General features: G+C 35.7%; 1 protein-coding gene across 1 annotated transcript; it reads right to left on the bottom strand.

Moving 5' to 3' along the window:
- Positions 1–718: 718 nt before the first annotated feature.
- Positions 719–21,281, bottom strand: DCLRE1A (DNA cross-link repair 1A). The gene is made up of 10 exons (XM_030842426.2): positions 21,143–21,281; positions 19,496–20,621; positions 15,895–17,586; positions 14,328–14,461; positions 13,385–13,503; positions 10,359–10,499; positions 8,495–8,640; positions 7,565–7,719; positions 2,311–2,452; positions 719–1,307 (listed from the first exon to the last, which is right to left on the bottom strand). The coding sequence occupies exons 2-10, from the start codon at positions 19,959–19,961 to the stop codon at positions 1,147–1,149; spliced, it is 3,156 nt and encodes a 1,051-aa protein (XP_030698286.1). The 5' UTR covers positions 19,962–20,621; positions 21,143–21,281; the 3' UTR covers positions 719–1,146.
- Between the last annotated feature and the right edge of the window lie 146 nt (positions 21,282–21,427).

The raw sequence follows: 21,427 nt of genomic DNA, 5'->3' as shown, positions 1-21,427 counted from the left end.
TTCGTGGAGAGTACTATTCTTCTGGTGACCGAAATCATCACAGAAAATAATTTTCCATTAAAACATTAAGGAATCCCTAAATTAATTTCATTAGAGGCAATGGAAGAATACACATATATACACATGCATACTTTCATTATGCTAGCCATTTTCTTATTTAAACCCTATAAAAACATTTTTAACATGTATTGCCCCAAATTTTCATTTTGGATCAGTTAATCTCTGTTGGAGAGATCAAGACTCATAAATAAATTATATAATCTCACTTTAAAAGAAAAAATTGCGGGCTTCCCTGGTGGCGCAGTGGTTAAGGGTCCACCTGCCGATGCAGGGGACGCGGGTTCGTGCCCCAGTCCGGGAAGATCCCACATGCCGCAGAGCGGCTGGGCCCATGAGCCATGGCTGCTGAGCCTGCGCTTCCGGCTCCGCAACGGGAGAGGCCACAACAGTGAGAGGCCCGTGTACCACAAAAACAAAAACAAACAAACAAACAAAGAATTGCAATCTAAACTTTTACTTATCTAATGTCTTGAGTAAACAATTCAGATAAACATTATTCCCGCAAACTTTTCTCCATCATTTACTGGGTAGTTGTCTAGTCTCTTTGAGTCATCTTTTTCAGAGTCAAATTTTGACTTACTGTGACTGAAATTTTATAAGATTGCATAAATGTCAGTTATAAATCCTAAAAACCAAACGACACTATGGCAAATTTAAGATCAATTTTTTATTTAAGTATACATATCATAGAAAAGTTTTATCTCATAAAAATATGCCCCATATTAAATAATTTTAAAGATACGTAATTACTTACATATAATGCTTTCAATCTAGTTTATTATCATGAATCCTTTGGTCCCCAAACCTGCCTATGTTTACGCTCCTACTGTTGGATGCGGAATACAACAGCCCCACAGGGAGGGGCAAGAAACAAGGGTACTAGGCAGACCAGTCTCAATTATCATTGATGATGCTGAGAGGTCCTGCACTGTGAACATGTTATTCAAACGTAAATGAGAAAATAAGCTGTATGAATGACCTTCATGAGGTTTTTCACATAAAGTGAAATATCATATCACTGAAGATTTAACTACTAACAAGCTAGGCCTAAGTTACTTAACTACTTCTGAGTCCTCTGAGGTAACATCAATATCCAGCTTCCAGCTTCCACTCTTCAAAATATTTCTCCATTGTGCGCCTGGATCTCAAGGTGCCAACATTCACGGTAGGTATGATTTTCTGCGGCTTCAGCCATTGAACAAAACGTTTCATCTCTAGGTAGCTGCTGTGTTCACTATAAGGAATCCCTGCAACACAAAAGACAGTGCCTACTAAAAATCAAACTAATAAAACTGCACAAGCCCAAAATAAAATAAAAGAGAAAAGGAAAGCAATCCAGAGTATTTTTGCCAAAAATTCATTGGTGCTTTTTTCTGATAACAAAATTTGCTAGTATCTTTTACAAATAATAAACATTAAAATGATACAAAAACTTTTGAACATTAAAAAATTCTATTACTTTGCTATGTAGACACTTAATAATAGGCATTTCTATAGATTCTTATTTATAAGTAGGCTTTTCTTTTTAAACAATTCTTCCCTTTAAGCACTTTGCCCAGCTATTGATTTCAGGAAAATTCTGGAAGAAATATGAGTAAAATTTAAAGAATGACAAGCAGAAGACTCTTGATTTCCACAGCAAGTAAGCAGATTCCATCCCCAAGCTTTGTACGCATAAAAAGGAAAAAAAAAATGAAGTACTAAAAATCTCTTCATCTTCTTTACTGAAGATCAAATACCTCAGAGAAAGAGGGAGAAAGGGTCCTGTTTTGAGTAAACTAGGATCCAAAAATGTTTCCGTCAGCCATTATTGTAATAAGCCAATCTCTGAGGACAATGGTAAACATCCTCCAAAGATGAAAAAATTAAAGTCAAGTCTGTATCTCTTGCTGTCATCACATCTAATCCACTGTCTTCCTGTCTTGATGTCGCAGCGTCATTTAAACTTCCAGAACACAATGGCACTACCCACCCCTCCTTTCAAGTAGTTCTACAATCTCCCCTACATGTCACTGATCACACATACAGACTGATCTGTATTAGTCAATGTCTATTTACTAGTCATACTCCCTTATATGCATTTACAACATACTAAAGATACAGGTGTAGAGCATGAGGAATGATTTGAACCTGTTAAATTATTAAAGATTCTTTGGTGCCTCTTTTTCCTTGGATCTTAGTTTTACTGCTTTTAAAAAAAAATGTAAGGTAATTACAAACATTAAGAGTAAAAAAATTGAATAATTATACCATATATTGAAATGTTTCCTTTGGTCTGGGGAATAATACCCGCCATACTAGTTAACTTGTTAGAATGCGTCCATCCTGTAGGTCGAAAAGCCAAAATCTGATCATATTTCCCACCACACTTCTTCAAATGATTCTGTAAACCCTGTTAAATAAAAAAAGGATATTTATTTAATGGTCAGTGAAGATGGGTTATATGGAATAAAACAGAATGATTAAAATGTTACATTGGCACAGTCACGGAGTTTTCACTTGGTGAACATTAACTTGGAAAACCTAGTGCTGTGCTCCCCCCAAAAATAAAATCACCGAAAAAAAAAATCTTTTCCCCTTTACTTACCTAAGTTAAACAAGTTTAAGTACAGTCTGAGAAAAATAAGATGAGGCAACTTTAAAGATAAGTAATCATGTGTTTTAAAATTACAATTCAGATAGCTACCAAAAACAAACAAAACAAACACCTCTCCAAATCCTACAATTATTAGGATATTAGAGATACTAGCATCTAATACTATCCTTATGAGAGATACTGATATTAACACTGGTAAACATCAATCCAAACATATCCTCATACATATACACCAGTAGAGGTCTGACAGATGGATAAAATATGGAAATAACTTTATAATGGCATTATACTCAACTCAGACATACATTTTAAGATGCATAGTATCTAGTGTTCCCTTTTCAAGTGTTTACTCCTTTTCACCCTTTATGCATGAACTAGAATAATTTCAAAACTTTTCACAGTGCTATGATCAGAAGTAATATGCTAATAAATCTTGAGGTCATCATTAGTGAGGTCATCATTAGTGAGGACATTAGGTAAGATTCTCAGAAAATCAATGACAAAGGTTCAACCTTTGAAAGATAAGAGAAATCCAGATAAATGTAACAATGACAAGAGGGATACAAAAAAACTCTTAATACTTTTTGGGCTAAAGATTCAACCCAGAGTGTCAAAGGCTTAGTGTAAATTTATAATAAAATTTTAATTTTATTTAAAACAATAAAAAACCTAAAGTGTATATAGTAACATCTTGGATTTCTAGAAGTCTTTTTTTTCTTCTTTAACCATACATACTCTACTGAATTTTTAAAAGATGCTGGTAGGAAGTTCTGAAGAAATGATAAAGACAAATTCACTCATCCATCTATTCATTTGTTCAATAAATATCTGTTCCAGTATTAACACCAGGTGCTGATGTCAGAGTGGTGAGACACAGCCTTCACCTTTTGGAAGTTTACAGCCTAAGGGGAAGACATCAATAAACACCACCTTCTGAGTCTTTTTTTTTTTTTTTTAATGGAAACCATCTACCCTTTCCTAACTTTTTAAGACTCTCATCATCTATTATACCATCAGCACCTAGGAACTTACAGATTGATCTCTTCAGAAAGGACTCATTTTTTAGCATAAATTTCTAGAAATGGAGATAGTTGAGGATTTACCCTCTTTTCCATTATTATCCAAGTGGATGAAGAGTGCCAATTTCTCTAAATCTCAGCACAGGAATATTACCTTTTTTAAAAGTACACCAATTTGGTAGAAGACAAACACATCATTTTTTAAAAATTTTTCTTTTTGATTACTATTTAAAGGTTGAACAGTTTACTGTGTTTATCAGACATTAAGATTTCACTTGACAAATTAATAATAACCCTTTGATTTCTCTTTTGCATCAAATAATGATCTTTTATTAATTTGTATACCTACCATTAAACAGTCATATTTCTTACCAACTACTACCCCCCCAAAAAAGTTTAAGTTATATAGCTATATAACTAAGTTTTCATTACCATAACCCCGGCCCTGCAAATTTTCAGATTTTTGTCTTACTTAGTCTAAGATCTATCGTAATACTATTTGCTTAATTACTAATCCCTCTCTCTTCCTGTCCTCACAAAGAAAAGGAAATAATAGGAAACAGGTTTAGCGCAATTAAACACATAATATCATAAACTGAGAGTCCAGCTATCAATGCAGGTCATCAAACTTATCCATTCTTATTTGCCTCTGTTAAAACACTCGGGAGAACCCACTCAGAAGTAATTTCATGCTTTTCATGAGACAAATTAGAGTTACCATGAAAACATCATTAATCTGTACCACAAACAAAAACATAGGATATTATCATATAAGCCAAACACACAGAGAAGACTGCTGACAGCCACTAGTCTTTCATTAACCACAACTGCAGAACTACTATCATGAGGAATTTTATTATCATTTAGTCAACATAAAGTCCCTGATCTATGACTTGTCTCTCTGTTTAGTGGTAACCAGTTTGTGATTAAAATGCATTCAGTAGATGCCCCTAAAGTTATTTTTTCAGTATGCAAATAATCATTTATAACATTACTGTTATAATGTTTTGCCACATCCCATGAATAAGGTTTAAATCAGAGGTGATAGTAAACTATATACTTACATATATGAACTTGGGATGTTGAACTAGGTAGCACGAATGGTTTTATTTATAGGGTTTCTAAGTCTTTCAAGCCTGCCTTAGAAACCCTGACAATTGTATCAGGTTTACATTTTCACAAAAAAGTCATTAGCTCTGATACGATAAAACTATTTTTGGCTGGTAAAAAAAACTGGCTTTAAGTACTAACTAAAATATAGTCTTATGGTAACTGTCAGCTTCTGCTCCGTCTGTGTTCTGAAGATATGAAATTGTAAAAAATGTCATCAATATCTGGCCACTTTCATGGAGGAAGGGGAAGGGCTACTGAACAATACCAACAACCTATGACAAACAATGGAAATAATACAGGCAACGATTTCAGATATTCCTTTTTTTGTTTTTTGTCTTCAAAGCAGGTAACTGCCAGGTTTTGGGGTGTTTTTTAAGCATACAGTTCAGTGGTTGTTGGTATAGCCACAAAGTTGTATGACCATCACCACTTCTAATTCTAGAACATTTCATCACCCCTCCATAAAACACTTTACTCATTAGCAGTCACTCCCCATTCCCTCTCCCTCAAGCCCTGGAAACCACTAATCTACTTACTTCTTCAGATTTACCTATTCTGGATGTTTCATATAAATGGAATCACACAATATGTGGCCTTTTGTGTCTGGCTTCTTTCACTTGGCATGTTCTCAATGCTCATTCATATAGTAGCATGTAGCAGTAATTCGTTCCTTTTTACAGCTGAAGAATATTTCTATTTTAAGTATATATAACATTTTGTTTATCCATCCATCATTTGATGGACATCTGAGTTGTTTCCAGTTTTTTGCTATTATGAATAATGCTGCTGTGAACATTTGTGTAGAAGTGGACACATGTTTTCAATTCTCCTAGGCATACACCTAGGACTGGAATCGCTGGTCATATAGTCACTCCATGTTTAACTTTGAAAGAAATTAACAAACTGCTTTCTAAAGCAGCTGCACCACTTAAAAATCTCATTAGCAACGCATGAGGGTTCCAGTTTCTCCATATCCTCACCAACAACTGGCACTGTCTTTCTTAGTACAGCTATCCTTGTGAGTGTACAGTGGTGTCTCACTGTGGTTTTGATCTGCAGTTCCCTGATGGCTAACAGTGTTGATCCTCTTTTTATGTGCTCCTTGGCCATCTGTACACCTTCTCATTCATTCCTTAGCCCTCTGCTGTCACTGGCTTTCTCCAACATCACTTCACTGAAACAGTTCTTGTGCAGGTCATTTTTTCCTCATACGACCTCTCCACAGCATACGGCACTTTTAAACACTATTCTTGGAAAGGTCTAGTCCCTTCATTTCCATAATATTCTTACTTCCCCACCCCTTTTGTCCCCCTAAATGGATAATTTGTCCAAATGAAACTAAGTTAGCAGGAAATAAGGCTGTATTGCATGAAGTAATCTTTATAAAAATTATAAAAATATGCTATACCCTCCGCAGGATATCAGTGTTCATTTTATAATTAACCAACATCCTCATTAGCCTCCATTAAACTGGATGCCTCTCAAATTTAACATATGTTTGCAAAGCTGGCTTAAACACCAATGGACAACACTATGACTTGATTATCCTAGACATTTTTATGAATTATATACTCATGAAAATAGGCCATAAAATTTTTACCATAATCTCATGAAAAGAGTAGTTACATCAGTGAGAATTTCCTTACTCAAGGGACAGAACTAAAATCCTAATTTTCTTTACACAATGTAAGTGTTATTATTTATAAGACAGATACAGTAATCAACACCTAAGCTATTTCAAAAAGCTCCATAAAAGTTATTTCATAAACATTATAGCAAAATTAAAAACATATTTTTTGGTGTACATTATGTTCTGAATTACTTTTTTTTTTTTAAGATGTTGGGGGTAGGAGTTTATTAATTAATTAATTTATTTTTGCTGTGTTGGGTCTTCGTTTCTGTGTGAGGGCTTTCTCTAGTTGCGGTGAGTGGGGGCCACTCTTCATTGCGGTGCGCGGGCCTCTCACTATCGCGGCTTCTCTTGTTGCGGAGCACAGGCTCCAGATGCGCAGGCTCAGTAGTTGTGGCTCACGGGCCTAGTTGCTCCGCGGCATGTGGGATGCTCCCAGACCGGGGCTCAAACCCGTGTCCCCTGCATTAGCAGGCAGATTCTCAACCACTGCGCCACCAGGGAAGCCCTGAATTACTTTTAATACATAGGTTTGATGTATTCCATTGCAAGGTGTCAAAACGTTAGTAAATGGAATGAATCTTAGTATCTGAATAAATCTGACAAATGAGCCCCCATAAATCACAGGGAGGTCATGTCATATGTATCTTAATTTATATCTCAGAACTAGCACTAGAACTTTCTCTTTCACTTCTACTGTTTCATTTAATCCTCACCAGTATATTTTCAACGTATATCAATGTTATAGTGGCTTAATATTATACAGAATAGACCTGAAGAAAAGTAAGAACTCCCTAGAATTCTCCACTCATTTCCCTACTCATCCAGGAAGAATGGAGAACAATCTCAGAATGTTTGAATGACCAGAGAGCTGCACACTTTTCTATTTTTGTTTCTTCCTTTATGACAGTTCTCTAGTTCTTAAACGCCTGGTGGGCATATGAATTACTCTATACAGCTGCACACACACACAAACTTAAAACATTTAAAATTCCACTTAAAAAATTTTCTAGGGCAAAGTTTACTTTGACTCCACTGTAACTGAATTCCTCTACGTTAAATGCAAGTAAAATGGGATTCTAGTTTACAATCATCAGATTGCCTTTTCTAGTTCATCCTAAAAAGACATGTCTCTTGAATGCTTACCTTAAAATTAATTTGCATCATTGGGAGAAGGTGAACCAGCGAATTGCACATGTCTGTAGTGATGAGGGAATTAATTTCTGGTATATTGAAGCACTGTAATGTGCTATATTTTTCTTTGGACATGCCCACTTTTGAACCTAAAACATCAGCAATGGCTAAAGGAAAAGTTTAAAAATAGTAAAATTACAGCTTATGAAAAAAATAAAATTACAACTTAACTTTAAAATAAGAATTTACCAAATTAAAAGAAATTCAAAACATTCACACTTTTGCCATAATATCTCAAAAAGGCTGAACAGGTTTGTCAGTTAACTATGTGGAATAAATTGTGAGAAAGCCAAGAATTTATTTTTAAAGACCTAGTATTTAAAAATTGCATAAGATGTATGGAAAGAGTTGGAGGGAAAAAACAAAATTTGGAGGAGTTAAAACCTTAGCTTTATCATTTCACGTCTTAATGTTTGACATTATGGGACCACAGTTAAGAAGAAATGGAAGTACTTTGCAAAATAGTACAACACTATATAGACAAACTACAGTTACATATCCAAAAATCATTTAGGAACAAAAACTAAAACTGGTCTCTAAAATAATTAATTGATGGTTATCATCAAAGAATGCAGTGAAAGACCTATGCACTAGTCATCTTTCAAAGTTCACTAAAATACGAATGTAGCATGGACTTTTGCTCTATAAACATTTTGCAGATATAAAGGCTACCGTAAACATACTTATCAAATGTTTCCATTAAGTTAAGGCTTTCAAAATTTAAATGAATCAAACTCTACCAAATTTTTCTTTCAACCTCAAAGGTAATATTGAACTGTTTCAGGAAATAAATATCAACTGAAAGAACAGAGCCTGAAAGGGCTTTATGCAAAAAGAATCTGATCTTTAGAATACAGTAAATTAGCTACAGCTACCACCCACCTAGGAAGACTTTCTCTTTTCCAATAGAATAAGTGCCACAGACAACAAGAGCACGTGGGTTTAGAGTTACAGTCTCAAAGGCAGTGTTGATGGCAAACTGGATAACCTCTTGCTGAGACGGAAAACAGTATTCTGGGCTGCAATATCTGTAATATGGAAATATGGTACTTATTAAAAGAACAACAAGAAAGTCATAGCATTAAGTTGGATGCTATTTTAGAAAACAAGCTTTAGCAAAATTACATACAACAGCAGTATAGTACATTAACACCACCGCAGTTATCTCACCAGTGCCTGTGGTTAAAATATTTGTTACCAGCTATTGATTATTTATGATGGAACTACACATTTCAATATACCTTTTTAATTCTATTTCTTTTATAACCCTCAAATAAAGAAACTGCATTTTTTTTCCTTCAAGAATATTTCTAGGTAGCTATTTTAGCTATGAATTATAAGCCTTAATATCTTTTTTTTTAACCCCAATCCCTATCAAAGGAAATATGATTTATAGGGATTATCTTTTTGGACTAAAGAATTCTGATTTAGTTAAAAAAATTATATATATATATATATATTTTTTTTTTTTTTTTTTTTTTTGCGGTACGCGGGCCTCTCACTGCTGTGGCCTCTCCCGCTGCGGAGCACAGGCTCCGGACGCACAGGCTGAGCGGCCACGGCTCACGGGCCCAGCCGCTCCGCAGCATGTGGGATCTTCCCGGACCGGGGCACGAACCTGTGTCCCCTGCATCGGCAGGCGGACTCTCAACCACTGCGCCACCAGGGAAGCCCAAAAAATATATATATATTTTAAGATAATGAAACTGAACATGAATTTGGTGAAGTAGCATTAAATCAAACAGTTAATATTCATCTGGTTGTTATTTTCTTTTAGGAGATATAGAAATATATATAGTATCATGGGACTACAGCAGATCCGGTTGGGTCTACTTCAATACAGTAACACCCAATGAAAAATTAACACTATTAGTTATAGATATTTGAGATGAAAATTAAGCACTTTTTCACGAAAAATCTCATAAAGTACACACATTAAAGAAATATTTTTCCAATTTTCAAAATTGTTTTTGCTGTTCAGCCATAATTCTTATTATTAAGAAAAGACTTAGTCCTTTCTCCTATAAATACTCACAAAGAAATCCAGAATTGTATGTAGAATTAAGTAACAAAGTTTAAAAAAAATTATTTTCTTAGTTCACCTAGTATTTAGGTGAATGGAAGAATTAACTATAGTATTAGAAAACTGGTTGTGGAAAGACCATCTCTTACTAAGATATGCCATCCAAACTCACTTCTTCTTGAAACAGGTTGAAATGGTTAACATAATTTCTGACCAATTGATGAGGTATTTCAATATATAAAAGAAGATAATAGCTTATACCATTATGTAGCACTTAGGAATTCAAGGTTGCCACTTATAGATTACCTTTTGGAGAAAGGAACAAAGTAAGTTTGAATATTCAGACAGAATCTCATTCTCTGTTTTTTTCTTCACAATCATGCTTAATAGTTACAGACACTTTGAAAGGATAACTTTAAAGGGCGTTTTCCTAAAGTTTGCTCCCGAATTTTTCATCCTTGTTTCAGTAGCAAGGTTTTTACATAAACCATATTTTCAAAAGGATATTACATAAAAAATTGAGCTGGAGTCAGTTAAGCCATGCAATCCAAAATTTGTTCTTAAGTATATATTTTTTCAAACAGCATCCACCTAATACTTAAAATGATAATTAGACCGTAAGCCATCATTTTGATTACCTAAGCAAAAGTTCAAATTATTCATAACATGCAGGGCAAATGCTGTTGGTGGAAAAAAGAAGTACACAAACAAAGTTTCTCTTACGTTGTATCTAAGTAAAGCGTGTGGACTTTCTGGCCTGCAAGAAGAGAACGTTCCATGGTGGGATCTGCTCTGAAGTCTCCAGTGTGTAGTATGACATAACCATTAGGAAGATAAAAAAGGATCATGACAGCACCTGGACAGCTGAACACAAACATTTCAAAGGAATATTCTTAACACAGGCAAAGCATCTAAAGAAAGAGTGTTCATTTCAATATCAACAAATTAATATACTTTATTAGCTGACCACAATGACATAGCATTGTACTACAAAGGTATGTAGCATTTTAACTTAAGGAAGTTTATGTCACACACACAAAAAAAATGGTGTGCAGGAAAGGGTTAATTCAGCAGGCCAGTGTTGTGCAAACTCCACAGGTCCCCAAGAAAGGCCTGTCCTTAGGAATAGTCATTGGCTCGCCCTTGGGAGATAAGTTTAGAGTCCTTGAAATATTCTGCCTGCTAAGAGTGTTTTGTATGCCTGACACATTGGGCCATGTGTTACTAGTTTGATAAGATAGTTTATGTTAACAGTGTGATCTATGGTGAATATCTGTCTTTGCTCTAGGGGACTGGCGTCTAAGTACCCCAGGTCAATCAACATGGGTGTTGCATGTGTACATGATTGACCCTCAATAAAACCCCTGGATACCAAGGTTCAACTGAGCTTCCCTGGTTGGCCACACCTCCTATGTGTTGTTACACACTGTTGCTGGGAGAATTAAGCACATCTGTGCCACTCCACTAGAAGAGGACACCTTGAAACTTGCACCTGGTTTCTCCTGGATTTGCCTCCATTTGCCTTTTTCCCTTTGCTGATTTTAATCTGTATCCATTCACTGTGATAAGCTGTAACCACAAATAAAACAGCTTTTCTGTGTCCTGTGAGTCCATCTGGTGAACCACTGAGCCTCAAGGTGGTCTTGGGGACCCCTGACACAATGGGGTTTGGAAATTACTGCCGAAACACAGAGAATTTTCATTTTAAATTCTAGGAAAACACAGGAAATAATTACAATTGTAATTAAAAACTTCCCCTTATCTCCCTGACTCCCAAATTCAGGCCCTGATGACTTCACTAGAGATTTTCCACTAAACTCTTAGGGAAGAAATGATAATAATTACTACATGACACCTTTTAGAAAATAGAGGAAGGAATATTTCATGAGAGCAGTATTACTCTGATATCAAAATAAGACAAAAGTGTAGTTAAAAAAAACCCTATAGACCCATATACTTTTTAAAACAGACACAAAATTCCTTAACAAAATATTAGCATATCAAATCCAGCTATATATTTTGAAAAAGGGTAATACATGAAGACCAAGTGGGGTTTATCTCAGTAATGCAAGGCTGGTTTAAGTCCATCTTTGTCATTTACCCCATTAACATTATAGAGGACAAAAGTTGTATTATCACCTCAAAAGATGCCAGAGAAACATTTGACAAAGTTCAACACCCATTCACGATTACAAACTCCCAGCAGAATAGGAATAGAAGGGATTTTCCTCAACCTGATAAAAGGCATCTATAAAAACCCTATTGCAAACATCATACTTAACGGAGAAAGACTGAAAGCGTTCCCCTTAAGATCGAGAACACGGCAATATGTCTGCTCACATCACTCCTATTCAACACTGTATTGAAGGCATAATCCCGTACAATAAATAAGAGAAAAAATATCATTCTAAATGGAAAGAAAGAAGTAAAACGAAAGCATCTTTATTTGTGGATGACATATGTAGAAAATTTTCAAGAATCTACAAAAAACCTACAACAGCTAATGAGCAAGCTTAGCAAGGTCTCAGGACACAAGATCAATAAACAAAAATCAGTTGTCCAACAAGAAGTGAATGGAAAAAATAATTGTATTGTGTCCATACAATAGATAGTACTCAGTAAGTAAAAGGAACACACAACAGCATGAATGAATCTCAAAAACATGAGGAGTGACAGAAGCCAGATACAAAACAGAAGATACTATATGATTTCATTTAGATGAATCCCTAGTAAAGACAAATCTAATCCACAGTCATAGAAAACACATCAATGGTTTCCTGGGTCAGAGTCGGGGTTGGGGATTGACTGGGAAGGAACACAAGGAAAACTTTTGTGGTGGGGAATATTTTGCATATTTTTATTGTGGTGGGAATTACATGGGTGTTTACTTTTGTCAAAATTCAGCGAAGATTTAAAATGGGTCCATTTTATTTATGTAAATTGTACCTCAATAAAGTTGACCAAAAAAAAAAAAATCAGAACCTGAGTTATCATAATTGGTGATTAAAACAATAAACAGCAGCGAAGTTAGCAGACAAAAACTTATAGGCAACCGGAAAAAATAACAAGCCTGGATTTTAGGAAACCTAGGTTTAGTCTTAATTTTAATTCTCTAGGCATCTATGATCTCTAAGGGACATAAAGCTAACATTCTATGAAATTACAAAGATGCATAGCTGACTGACAGTTACATTTTGGCAATGTGAATCCTGACAGTACTTTACATTTAAAAAAATGAGGGAAAAAGAAAACCAATTTCCAAGAAAAAAATCTTCCAAGACTTTAGTATCAAAAACCTAAAGGATTTCTTAAAGGAAAAAAAAAAACCCTCTAGAATCTGAATGGAGTACCAGCTGTTAATTTGTACCAGCTGTTAATTTATGTAAGTGATATTAAAGAAAATGGCAAAAGGTTATCTCTTAAAGAACAGCAGCAATATGTTAAAAGATTTAAAAAAAAAATAAGATGGAGCCTCATGTAAAGCATAGTAATTTAAACTGCATTAAAAAATGGGTTAGAGAACACTTAGAGAATCTCTCTGTGTTTAATCTTTGATCCTGTAATTGGGTACATTTTTTTTCAAAAGGAGAAACACACTTTACTTAACTGTTTCTTATCTTACTTAAATAAGACATTTATGAAATATCAAGCATAATAGTTCCAATAAAAAGTTCTTAAATAACCATGCAATGTGTTTTCCTTTTGAATATTTAAAAATAGGGTATTACTAAGGTAACTTTAATACTTACTGATTGGCATCTAGCAAAACAACCTTGACACCATTCACTATACATTCAGTGTCTGTTGGCAATGGATGGATATATTGTTCTTGCACGTGAAGTTTGCTTTTCAACAGATTGCCAGTTATCTGCAAAACAGGATGTGCTTATTGCTGATACATTAAAACATTAAATATGTCTTTTATTTCATATCTAGTTTAGAACCCAAATATCTTAATAATCTCCTGGTTCTCCCACTTATACTCATGTAAACCCTCCAGAATGCCAGGAAGAACTTTCTAAAATGACTGTGTCACAACTCTGCTTAAACACTGTCACTGATGCTCCCTCACCTGTAAAAAGTCCATTATCCCCATCATGTCATACAAAACCCTTCATGATCTGGCCCCTACCCATTTCTGTGGATTTATCTCCTGTTATTCCCTATCTTGTCTTTAGTGATTCTGAATTATCTGAAGTTCCTGGAATGGGCATACTTCTTAGGTGTCTGTGCCTTTACACAAACTCTTCTCTACCTGGAAGGCTCTCTCCTCTTCCCTCTGCCTTGCTCTGAAATGAGACAGACCTGCATTCAAATTCTGGCTCTGCCATTACTAGCTCTGTGACTTGGGGCATGCCACTTAACCTCTCCAAGCCTCAGCTGCTTCATTAATAAAAAGAAGATAATTCAAGAATGCTTGAGGATAAAATCAAATTCTAGCCAAAGCCCTTAGTAATACACATTAAAATGCTCACCTTTTATTGTTTCCACATAATAAAGCATAATTTAAAAAATCTATTGTAACTATTGACAATAACTCATTTACTTTTAGAATCTCAATGTGGAGTCTGTTTTTTCATATATTTTCTAGAAGAATGATAGATCTTACAATCTTAATTACCTTTTTTTAACCAGACTGGTTAGAAATTCGCTGCATTCTACAAATTCAGGATTTAGAATACTAAAACTTACCTCACTACAATAAACAGGAAACGTGAAGTTTTTAGACAATCCAGCATAATGATCAGAATGAAAATGTGTGAGAAAATAGGCCGTGCAACCTTCAACCAATCCATACCGAAAGGCATCGACTGTAAAGCCAGTTCCTACAATGAAAACACCAACACAGCTGCTTGAGCGATAGCTAACTAAGTAAAAGCAACCCAATTTGCTTATACAGCAAACCCTCTGACACCTTTACATCTCATTTCCAACTTAACTTTACATTTTAATTTAAAAATCTACACCACATAAATTCAGCAAAAGGTGATACTAGAGATGAAAATGAGTCTTATAAGTTTCCATTAAATATCCCGGTATAGGCTTTTTAATGAATAACTGTACAAAAAAATTAAAAATACTAGCTACGAATGAGTTACTTTTTTGTTTTGCTGAATGTTTTCACAATACTTACTGGGCACCTAAAATCCTTTACTTCTGCAAAACAGCAAAAGGAGAATGCTAACTTTATTTTAAAACATGAATTCTCAATGGGGGTGATATTGGTATGCTCCTAAGGGACAAAAATAATCTAATGGCCCTCCAAAGGGCCACAGTACAATAACAGATAAACAGGGTATCTGTAGTATTTGAATTTCATTGTGGGAGGAGGAGGAAGGGAAACAAACAAACAAACAAAAAGCCTAAACAGGCTCCCTAGAGGAGCAATAATGAAAAAAATAAATAAAAAAGATTGAGCTGTTCTGAAATTTGTTCATGAGAAAAAACAAGTGCGCTGACTGTGATATGCAGGTACACAAACATACCTCCACAATTCTACGGAGACCTATCCACACGTGGCCCACTAATTCTGGGCTCACTTAAAATACAGAAAATTAATCAAAATAATTATTAAAAACAGAACTGGTACTATGATGTACATAAATGCTTTTCTTTACATAAATATTTTGAACAAATTATACTGAATAGATTTAGAATATCAAAAAAGCATATTAAAATTTTTTTCTGAAACCAAGTATATTTGGGCAGTTTTATATTCTTTTCAGAAGAAGGGTACCTGTTTTCTTCAATAATAAAATTCATTTTACGACACATTTTTCTACTAACTCATCTATGAAGACATGAGAAATTATAAGAACATGAAAAGACTGAGAAACTAAGTTATGATATGGTTTAAAAATGTTTAGCATTTATTATGACCTGCATAACCTGTGACATTTTCCTTCTTCGAAGCTATTTAGTACTTGCATTTTTCTTAAGTGCTTAGAAGCTGTTATTATGGTTACTTACAGAGAGCCTTTCCTCCTTCTGTATTAAGCTGATCTATATGAATCTTTGTCAGATCTGTAATATCTATCTAAATAGTATAGTACCTTATATATAAAATATGTTTAATAAAAGTTTGCTGAATTGGAGTAAAAAAGATTAAATAGGAAAAAAAGTCTGTTACAGGTCAATGAGGTATAAAAAGTAAACACACAAAAAAATTGTTTCACACACACATAACATGGGCAATGAACATGTAATACAAAAAAGTTGCATCCTCGTAGATATAGGAAGCCTTGATATTTCAACTTACCAGGTATTTTCTTATAGAATGGACATGTCCTTTTCCTTAATTCTCCTGCATTCGAGGACTCTGGGATTTTCGTGTTCCCTCTCTGCAGCCTGCCATGAGCTGATTTTACGAAGACTCTGTCTTTACTTAACTTGACTGTTCCAGGTTCTGTCTTGTTACGGTGACCTGAATTCTTCTGATGTACTCCTTCCTGCAATGAATCTGACTTTTTAAGTCTCTTTCTTTGATGCTGTGACCTCTTACGAGAAAGTTCCACAGAGGGCTGACTCTCACTTAAATTATTTGCCTCTAATTCTAAATCACTTAAAGATTTTTCTGTTTTCCTCTTGCGCTGCCGGGACCTCTTTTCATTAGGACTTACAACTGTATTTAAGTTCATCCCTTCTAATGCACTTTCCACCAGCAATTTCTCTTCTTTTCTCTTGGGTGGTAGTCCAAAATACACACCTATATCCATTTGCTTCATTACCTTAGTAGAAGGTTGTGATGCGTTACACTTAGGGTCAGATAGCAATATTTTCAAAGACTTAGCAGCAGTAGGTGTACTAGAAAATATCGCTGTATTTAAAGCTGTAACTTTACTGTCCAGCATACCATCTAATGCCTTTCTGCAGAAACATGCTGAGTTCGTATTGTGATTAGCATTGAAATTCTTACTTGATAATTCTCTAGTTTTACTTTGGGTTGGTTGGAAAGAATGACACCCCCCTCCCTGGCTTTCAAAAGGTTTTGACATTTTACCCTTAAGTAAGGGAAGAGAAATTTGATTGTAAACAGCTGATTCTTCAATTACCTGTTTATTTGACTGAGATGAGTGAAATTCTGGCTCATCAGGTTTTGCTTTAGTAGCTTGGCAACTAGGAGAAGTAAACCTCTCTGCTAATGCAGGTGGAAACAATATAAAATCATCAGTATATGCTGGATCATCACGTAAAATAATACTCTTATTTTGGAAAGTAAGTTGAGACGAATCATTTAGAGTGTTGCATTTATACAATTCTTCATCGTATTTATCCTGAGTTAAGAAGCTATCCACTTCGGGGCAGCTCTCCTCCTGGTCCCTCAGTAAAGGGTCATGGAGTTTTTTAGACAAAGTGGAGCTATTTTCATCTTCTTCTAAGCTGCCATCTTTAGAGCTTTCTGTAAAAAATAGTTCCTGTTGTGAATCATCCAGCTTTTCATCTGTATCATAAGTTTCTTCATCACTTTGAAGTGGAGAATAGGAGATTTCACAGTTGCTAAAGTCATTTTCTGGCAATGTCAAATTTATGTGTTCTGGGCTGTTTTGACTGTCTAATTCTTCAGCAGGAGGCAAACCAAATCCTACCAGTTTGTCATTATTAACAAGTTCTGTAAATTGTGGGACTTGTTGGGAAGTTTGGCTATTTGTTGAAGAGGAAACCTTTTTATTAGTTTCAGTTGGAGACTGAGATTTTCTTAGACATTGTGTCACTAACAAGGGATCAGTTGAAACATTTTTTTTTAAGTTATCTGTTTGTTTCTGATATGGAGACCATCTTTCCTTACGCTTACAAAGAAAGCCTGAATTAGTCTCACTGAAACTCCCACCTGACTCATGGGATGGATCGCTGAAAGGACTATTACCAGCCCTGCTTTGAGCTAGCAGGTGATGAGTGTATCTCTTGTAATGAGAAGGAATTGTTGAGGAACACTGAAGAGCATCAGGACACTCTGAAAATTTTAATAAAGAAAAAAGTATTACCGGATCAAAGCACAGACTAAGCTTTGACAGTACTAGCGCTATAAATTAACATGTAAGTGGAAAGTCATCAGTCCAACTTTGAGGCCTTAGGACAATAGCTATCATTATATAAACAAAAAATCAGCACACAGTAACAGTAATCCAGTATGGTTTTGCAAGGTGCTAGTTATTATTTTTAAATCAATATATTCTTTTAAATTTCTTTTCAAATACTCTCTTCCCCCCCAAAATTTAAGACTAACACCTTTTTCTCCCCACTAAACACTTTCACAAATATGAGCTCCTCCAAAATGCATGTCATGCTTGAACTAGGTATTTCTGAACCAGGTGCTACAAATTGATCCCATCAGTTTCACTCCGTCCCTATTGCTCAAGCAATAAAGAGTAGAGAAGGCTGGTATGTCTCTCACAGACCAAAGTTCTACCTCAATTTTTGTCTTATCAGGCAACACATATGTATGACAGTTGCAGTACCAAATTAGGTTCCATTATTTAATATTCACACTGTATATGAAACAGTAATAGCAATCTTAATTAGAGCTGTTCTAAACATTTTAGGTTCTGTTCTAAGATTTGAAATTCAGTTTGATAAACTGGTTAATAATAAGGCTTTAATAATCTGGAAACTATTCCCTGTCATACCTTTATGACTGAGAAACAGTCTGTAAAGCATCTTGGCATACCCTATCCCTTGTATGTTCATTTTCAGGCCTGTCAAAAAATGATCCACTCCCCCCGCAAAAAGATGTCACATTAAACTGGAGACTTCATTGCTTAAAAACCCACCTCATAAAAGTATACGTTATAGAATAAAATTCAATTCAAGAAGAATCCACCTGAGATTATCCATTCAAAGGAGTTTAATCAGTGAAAAAACCAAGAGAAAAACTCTTTGAGGTAGCTTCATCTATAAGATATTTCACCCTGAGTGCTCACCACGGGATTCCAGCTGCCATTTCTGACTTTCAAGCCACTGAAAAACAAATTACTAGCATTTGATGAGGCTTTCTCGGTTGTATAAGGCTGGTGCCAATTTTTTTTAAGTTATTTTGCATCTTCATGCAGTACTTTAAAATGAGAACTAGAAGTTAATAATAAAACGTCTTCTGAATCATAGTTAACACGAAAGCCATACTGAATATTATTTTTATTTTAATGAATTTTGATTCTTTGAGATTTAAAAATTTATGTATGGTATATATAACTTTTAAATAATCAAATCATCAATAACCATCCATTCTCCATATACTACAAGTAGGATTTTCTACATATTAAACATGATATTTATTATATAGTTTAAATGATAACAGAAACATAGTATTACTTCAGTTCTCATTTGGCACAATTTTATTTATTAGAATCTTAATAACCAAACACTCCTTCCTAGTTCTTCTTTCTGTCCATTAGCATGATGACCCCAACACAGCCGTATTTAGAAGGCTGGACTACATTCATGATTCTCTAAAAGTTTGTTTCATAAAAGATAACAAAATGGGCAAGTTGGTTAGCTTTTAAGAACCCTCATCTATCAGATGTCAATACCACCTACCTTATGCAGCTGAAAATATCTACCATAATATGTGCTCAATTAACATTTATGAAAAATCACAGATTTTTAGGGACTCTTATGAAATAGTAAAATGCATTTATACTGTTTTCAAGTTTGCAACTTGAATTGACTGTTATCTTTTTACCCTTCACAAGAAGCGTAACAATGCATTACCTTGTTTCCTTCTACGGTTAAGTCATTTATACTTTGAGCATCTCATCTCATTTTTGGTTTACTGCTTACCTGGCTTGTTTCACTGGACTGATATGTCTGGCCTAATGCAAGTCTTTTTGACTAGTTAGAGTCCACTATCTTTTTTGGAATCTTACCTGTTTCGGAGACTGGTATGGAATCCAAACACTCAAAAACATGCCATCGAGGTGTTTGACCTAGCAACGAGGAAAAAGGCATCTGGCAGTTTGGACAGTACCCATCATAAACTGGTCGTATCTTCGGAGACACGTGTTTGTTTTTGTGAGTCCTACAGTGCTTTCCTGGAGTGGCCTCCCTGTCTTGACACTGCTGAATACCGTCTCCACAACTAGAGTTCTGACTGGAAGCGACAGAAGTCTGACTGTCTGTTTCTCCAAGGCACGTTTCGGGGGCCTTAACCTTCTTTTTACCTTTTACAGTTCTTTTTTTATTTCTGTTTCGTTTTGACTGGTATTGTCCATCTGTTGCTTTCTCAACAGATTCTGGAATATTCTCAGAGCAATTATTTGGATGTACTTGTTTGGGTTTTCTTTTGGATTTGTATTCCCAGATGTCTTGTTCCAGAAAAGCATCCTCTAACATGGCAAAATGATTTTGATCATTAAAGAAGCACTAATCTTAAGTAAATTGAGGGTCTATGTCTTGTTACAAAATTTTTAAATGGAATTATTTTGCTCAGGAAAAAAAAGTAACAGAAAACCCACCAACTTGATGGGAATTTAAAGCTCTGATAATGAATATATTGGCAAACTACAAACCTTATACGTGAGAACACCTACTGTTTCATTTATAGCACAATAAAATTAACATCTGAGTTTTCCATTGTGTGTATTTCGATTCAGGTATCTTGGCTTTTTCCAGGACTTGATTCATAAAAATTAGTGTCAGTAATACTTTGAACACTAAACCCAATGGGAAGTATAGGTTTCACAGTTCAATCTTAGAAGGAGCTTCGTAAAATTGTTATAAAGCTCCTGTCAGCTCTCTTTCAACTGGACAATTGTCCAAATAATTCACAAACCCAACCACAGTCCCTGGGCAACTGGCTCAGCAGGTGTTCCAAACACTTAATGGCTACTTCAGTTTGCTAGTAACACTAGTCACACCATAATCAAATGTGTGTGATTAGCAAAAAAAAAAAAAAAAAAAAAAAACGCGCCCTTATCCGTGACTGGTGGATATTCGACAACTTCAGTTCCCTGGGTCAATCCAGTATCTTCCTCCAGCGGCAACGAACAAACACTGCACAATGAACAAACAAAATTCAAGTACGTTAAGTTGTGCTTGCACTGAGGCCACCCACACTCCTATATCCAGACTCCAGAGGTAGTCTGCCTGAAGGCGATCAGCTCTCTCTCCAGCAGCCTCAAAACCAAGCTTCACCTGCCTGATGCCTCCCACCGGCTCGACCGCCTCTTTGGGCATTAAAAGCTGCAAGGCCAGCGGAGTGGGCCCTCACCCCCTCCAGGGAAGGGAGCGAGGGAGCTGCCAGCACAGCTCGCTCCACAAAAGCCACCAGTGCTCTCCACTTCTGAAGACAGAGGCCGGGCCCTCAGGGATCCCCGCGGTCGCCCACCTGCCACCCTCGCGCCTTGGGAGTAGCTCCAGCTGCGTCCGCTCCCATCGTGCCCCCTCCCCCTGCTTGGCTGACAATCTATTCGCACCCGCACTTTCAGCACTGCAGGGTAACAAAATGCAGCGTTTGCATATAAGCCAAGGCCATTGGCTAGTCACTCCCAACTTTAAAAAGCCTACTCCTTTACCTTTCGTGCCGTGGCGGGAACAGCTTCGCGTTCCCAATGCTGTGTCGAATCAGCTGATCCTGGTCTAAACGTGAGACTTTAAAAAGAAAAAAAGTTGGGGCCCTTTAAAATCCTACGGATTTATTTTGTTTTGTTTTAGTTCTAAAACCTGCTAATTTCCAAAGTGAAGGTTGGGGAATTGTTCTCTTGGAGCTTCTAGAACGCTGGCCCAGAAGCCTTTTCTGTGTTGAATCTGGCGCTCTGAATGTCCAGGCTCAGCTGCGGCGAGAAGATTTAGAAGGGGCG

The sequence above is a fragment of the Globicephala melas genome, chromosome 16 (genome assembly GCF_963455315.2).
Source record: "Globicephala melas chromosome 16, mGloMel1.2, whole genome shotgun sequence".
Classification (NCBI taxonomy): Eukaryota; Metazoa; Chordata; class Mammalia; order Artiodactyla; family Delphinidae; genus Globicephala; species Globicephala melas.
The sequence above is the reverse complement of the archived record's forward strand: the minus strand, read 5'-3'. Positions and strand labels throughout refer to the sequence as shown.

Bases quoted from the DNA above. Each gene is read 5' to 3' on its own strand.
- DCLRE1A (XM_030842426.2), bottom strand. From the start codon at position 19,961: ATGTTAGAGGATGCTTTTCTGGAACAAGACATCTGGGAATACAAATCC. The intron at 17,587-19,495 runs GTAAGATTCCAA...TAAAATTTTCAG, and splicing joins CATACCAGTCTCCGAAACAG to AGTGTCCTGATGCTCTTCAG. The intron at 14,462-15,894 runs GTAAGTTGAAAT...TTTTCATTGTAG, and splicing joins ATTCTATAAGAAAATACCTG to GAACTGGCTTTACAGTCGAT.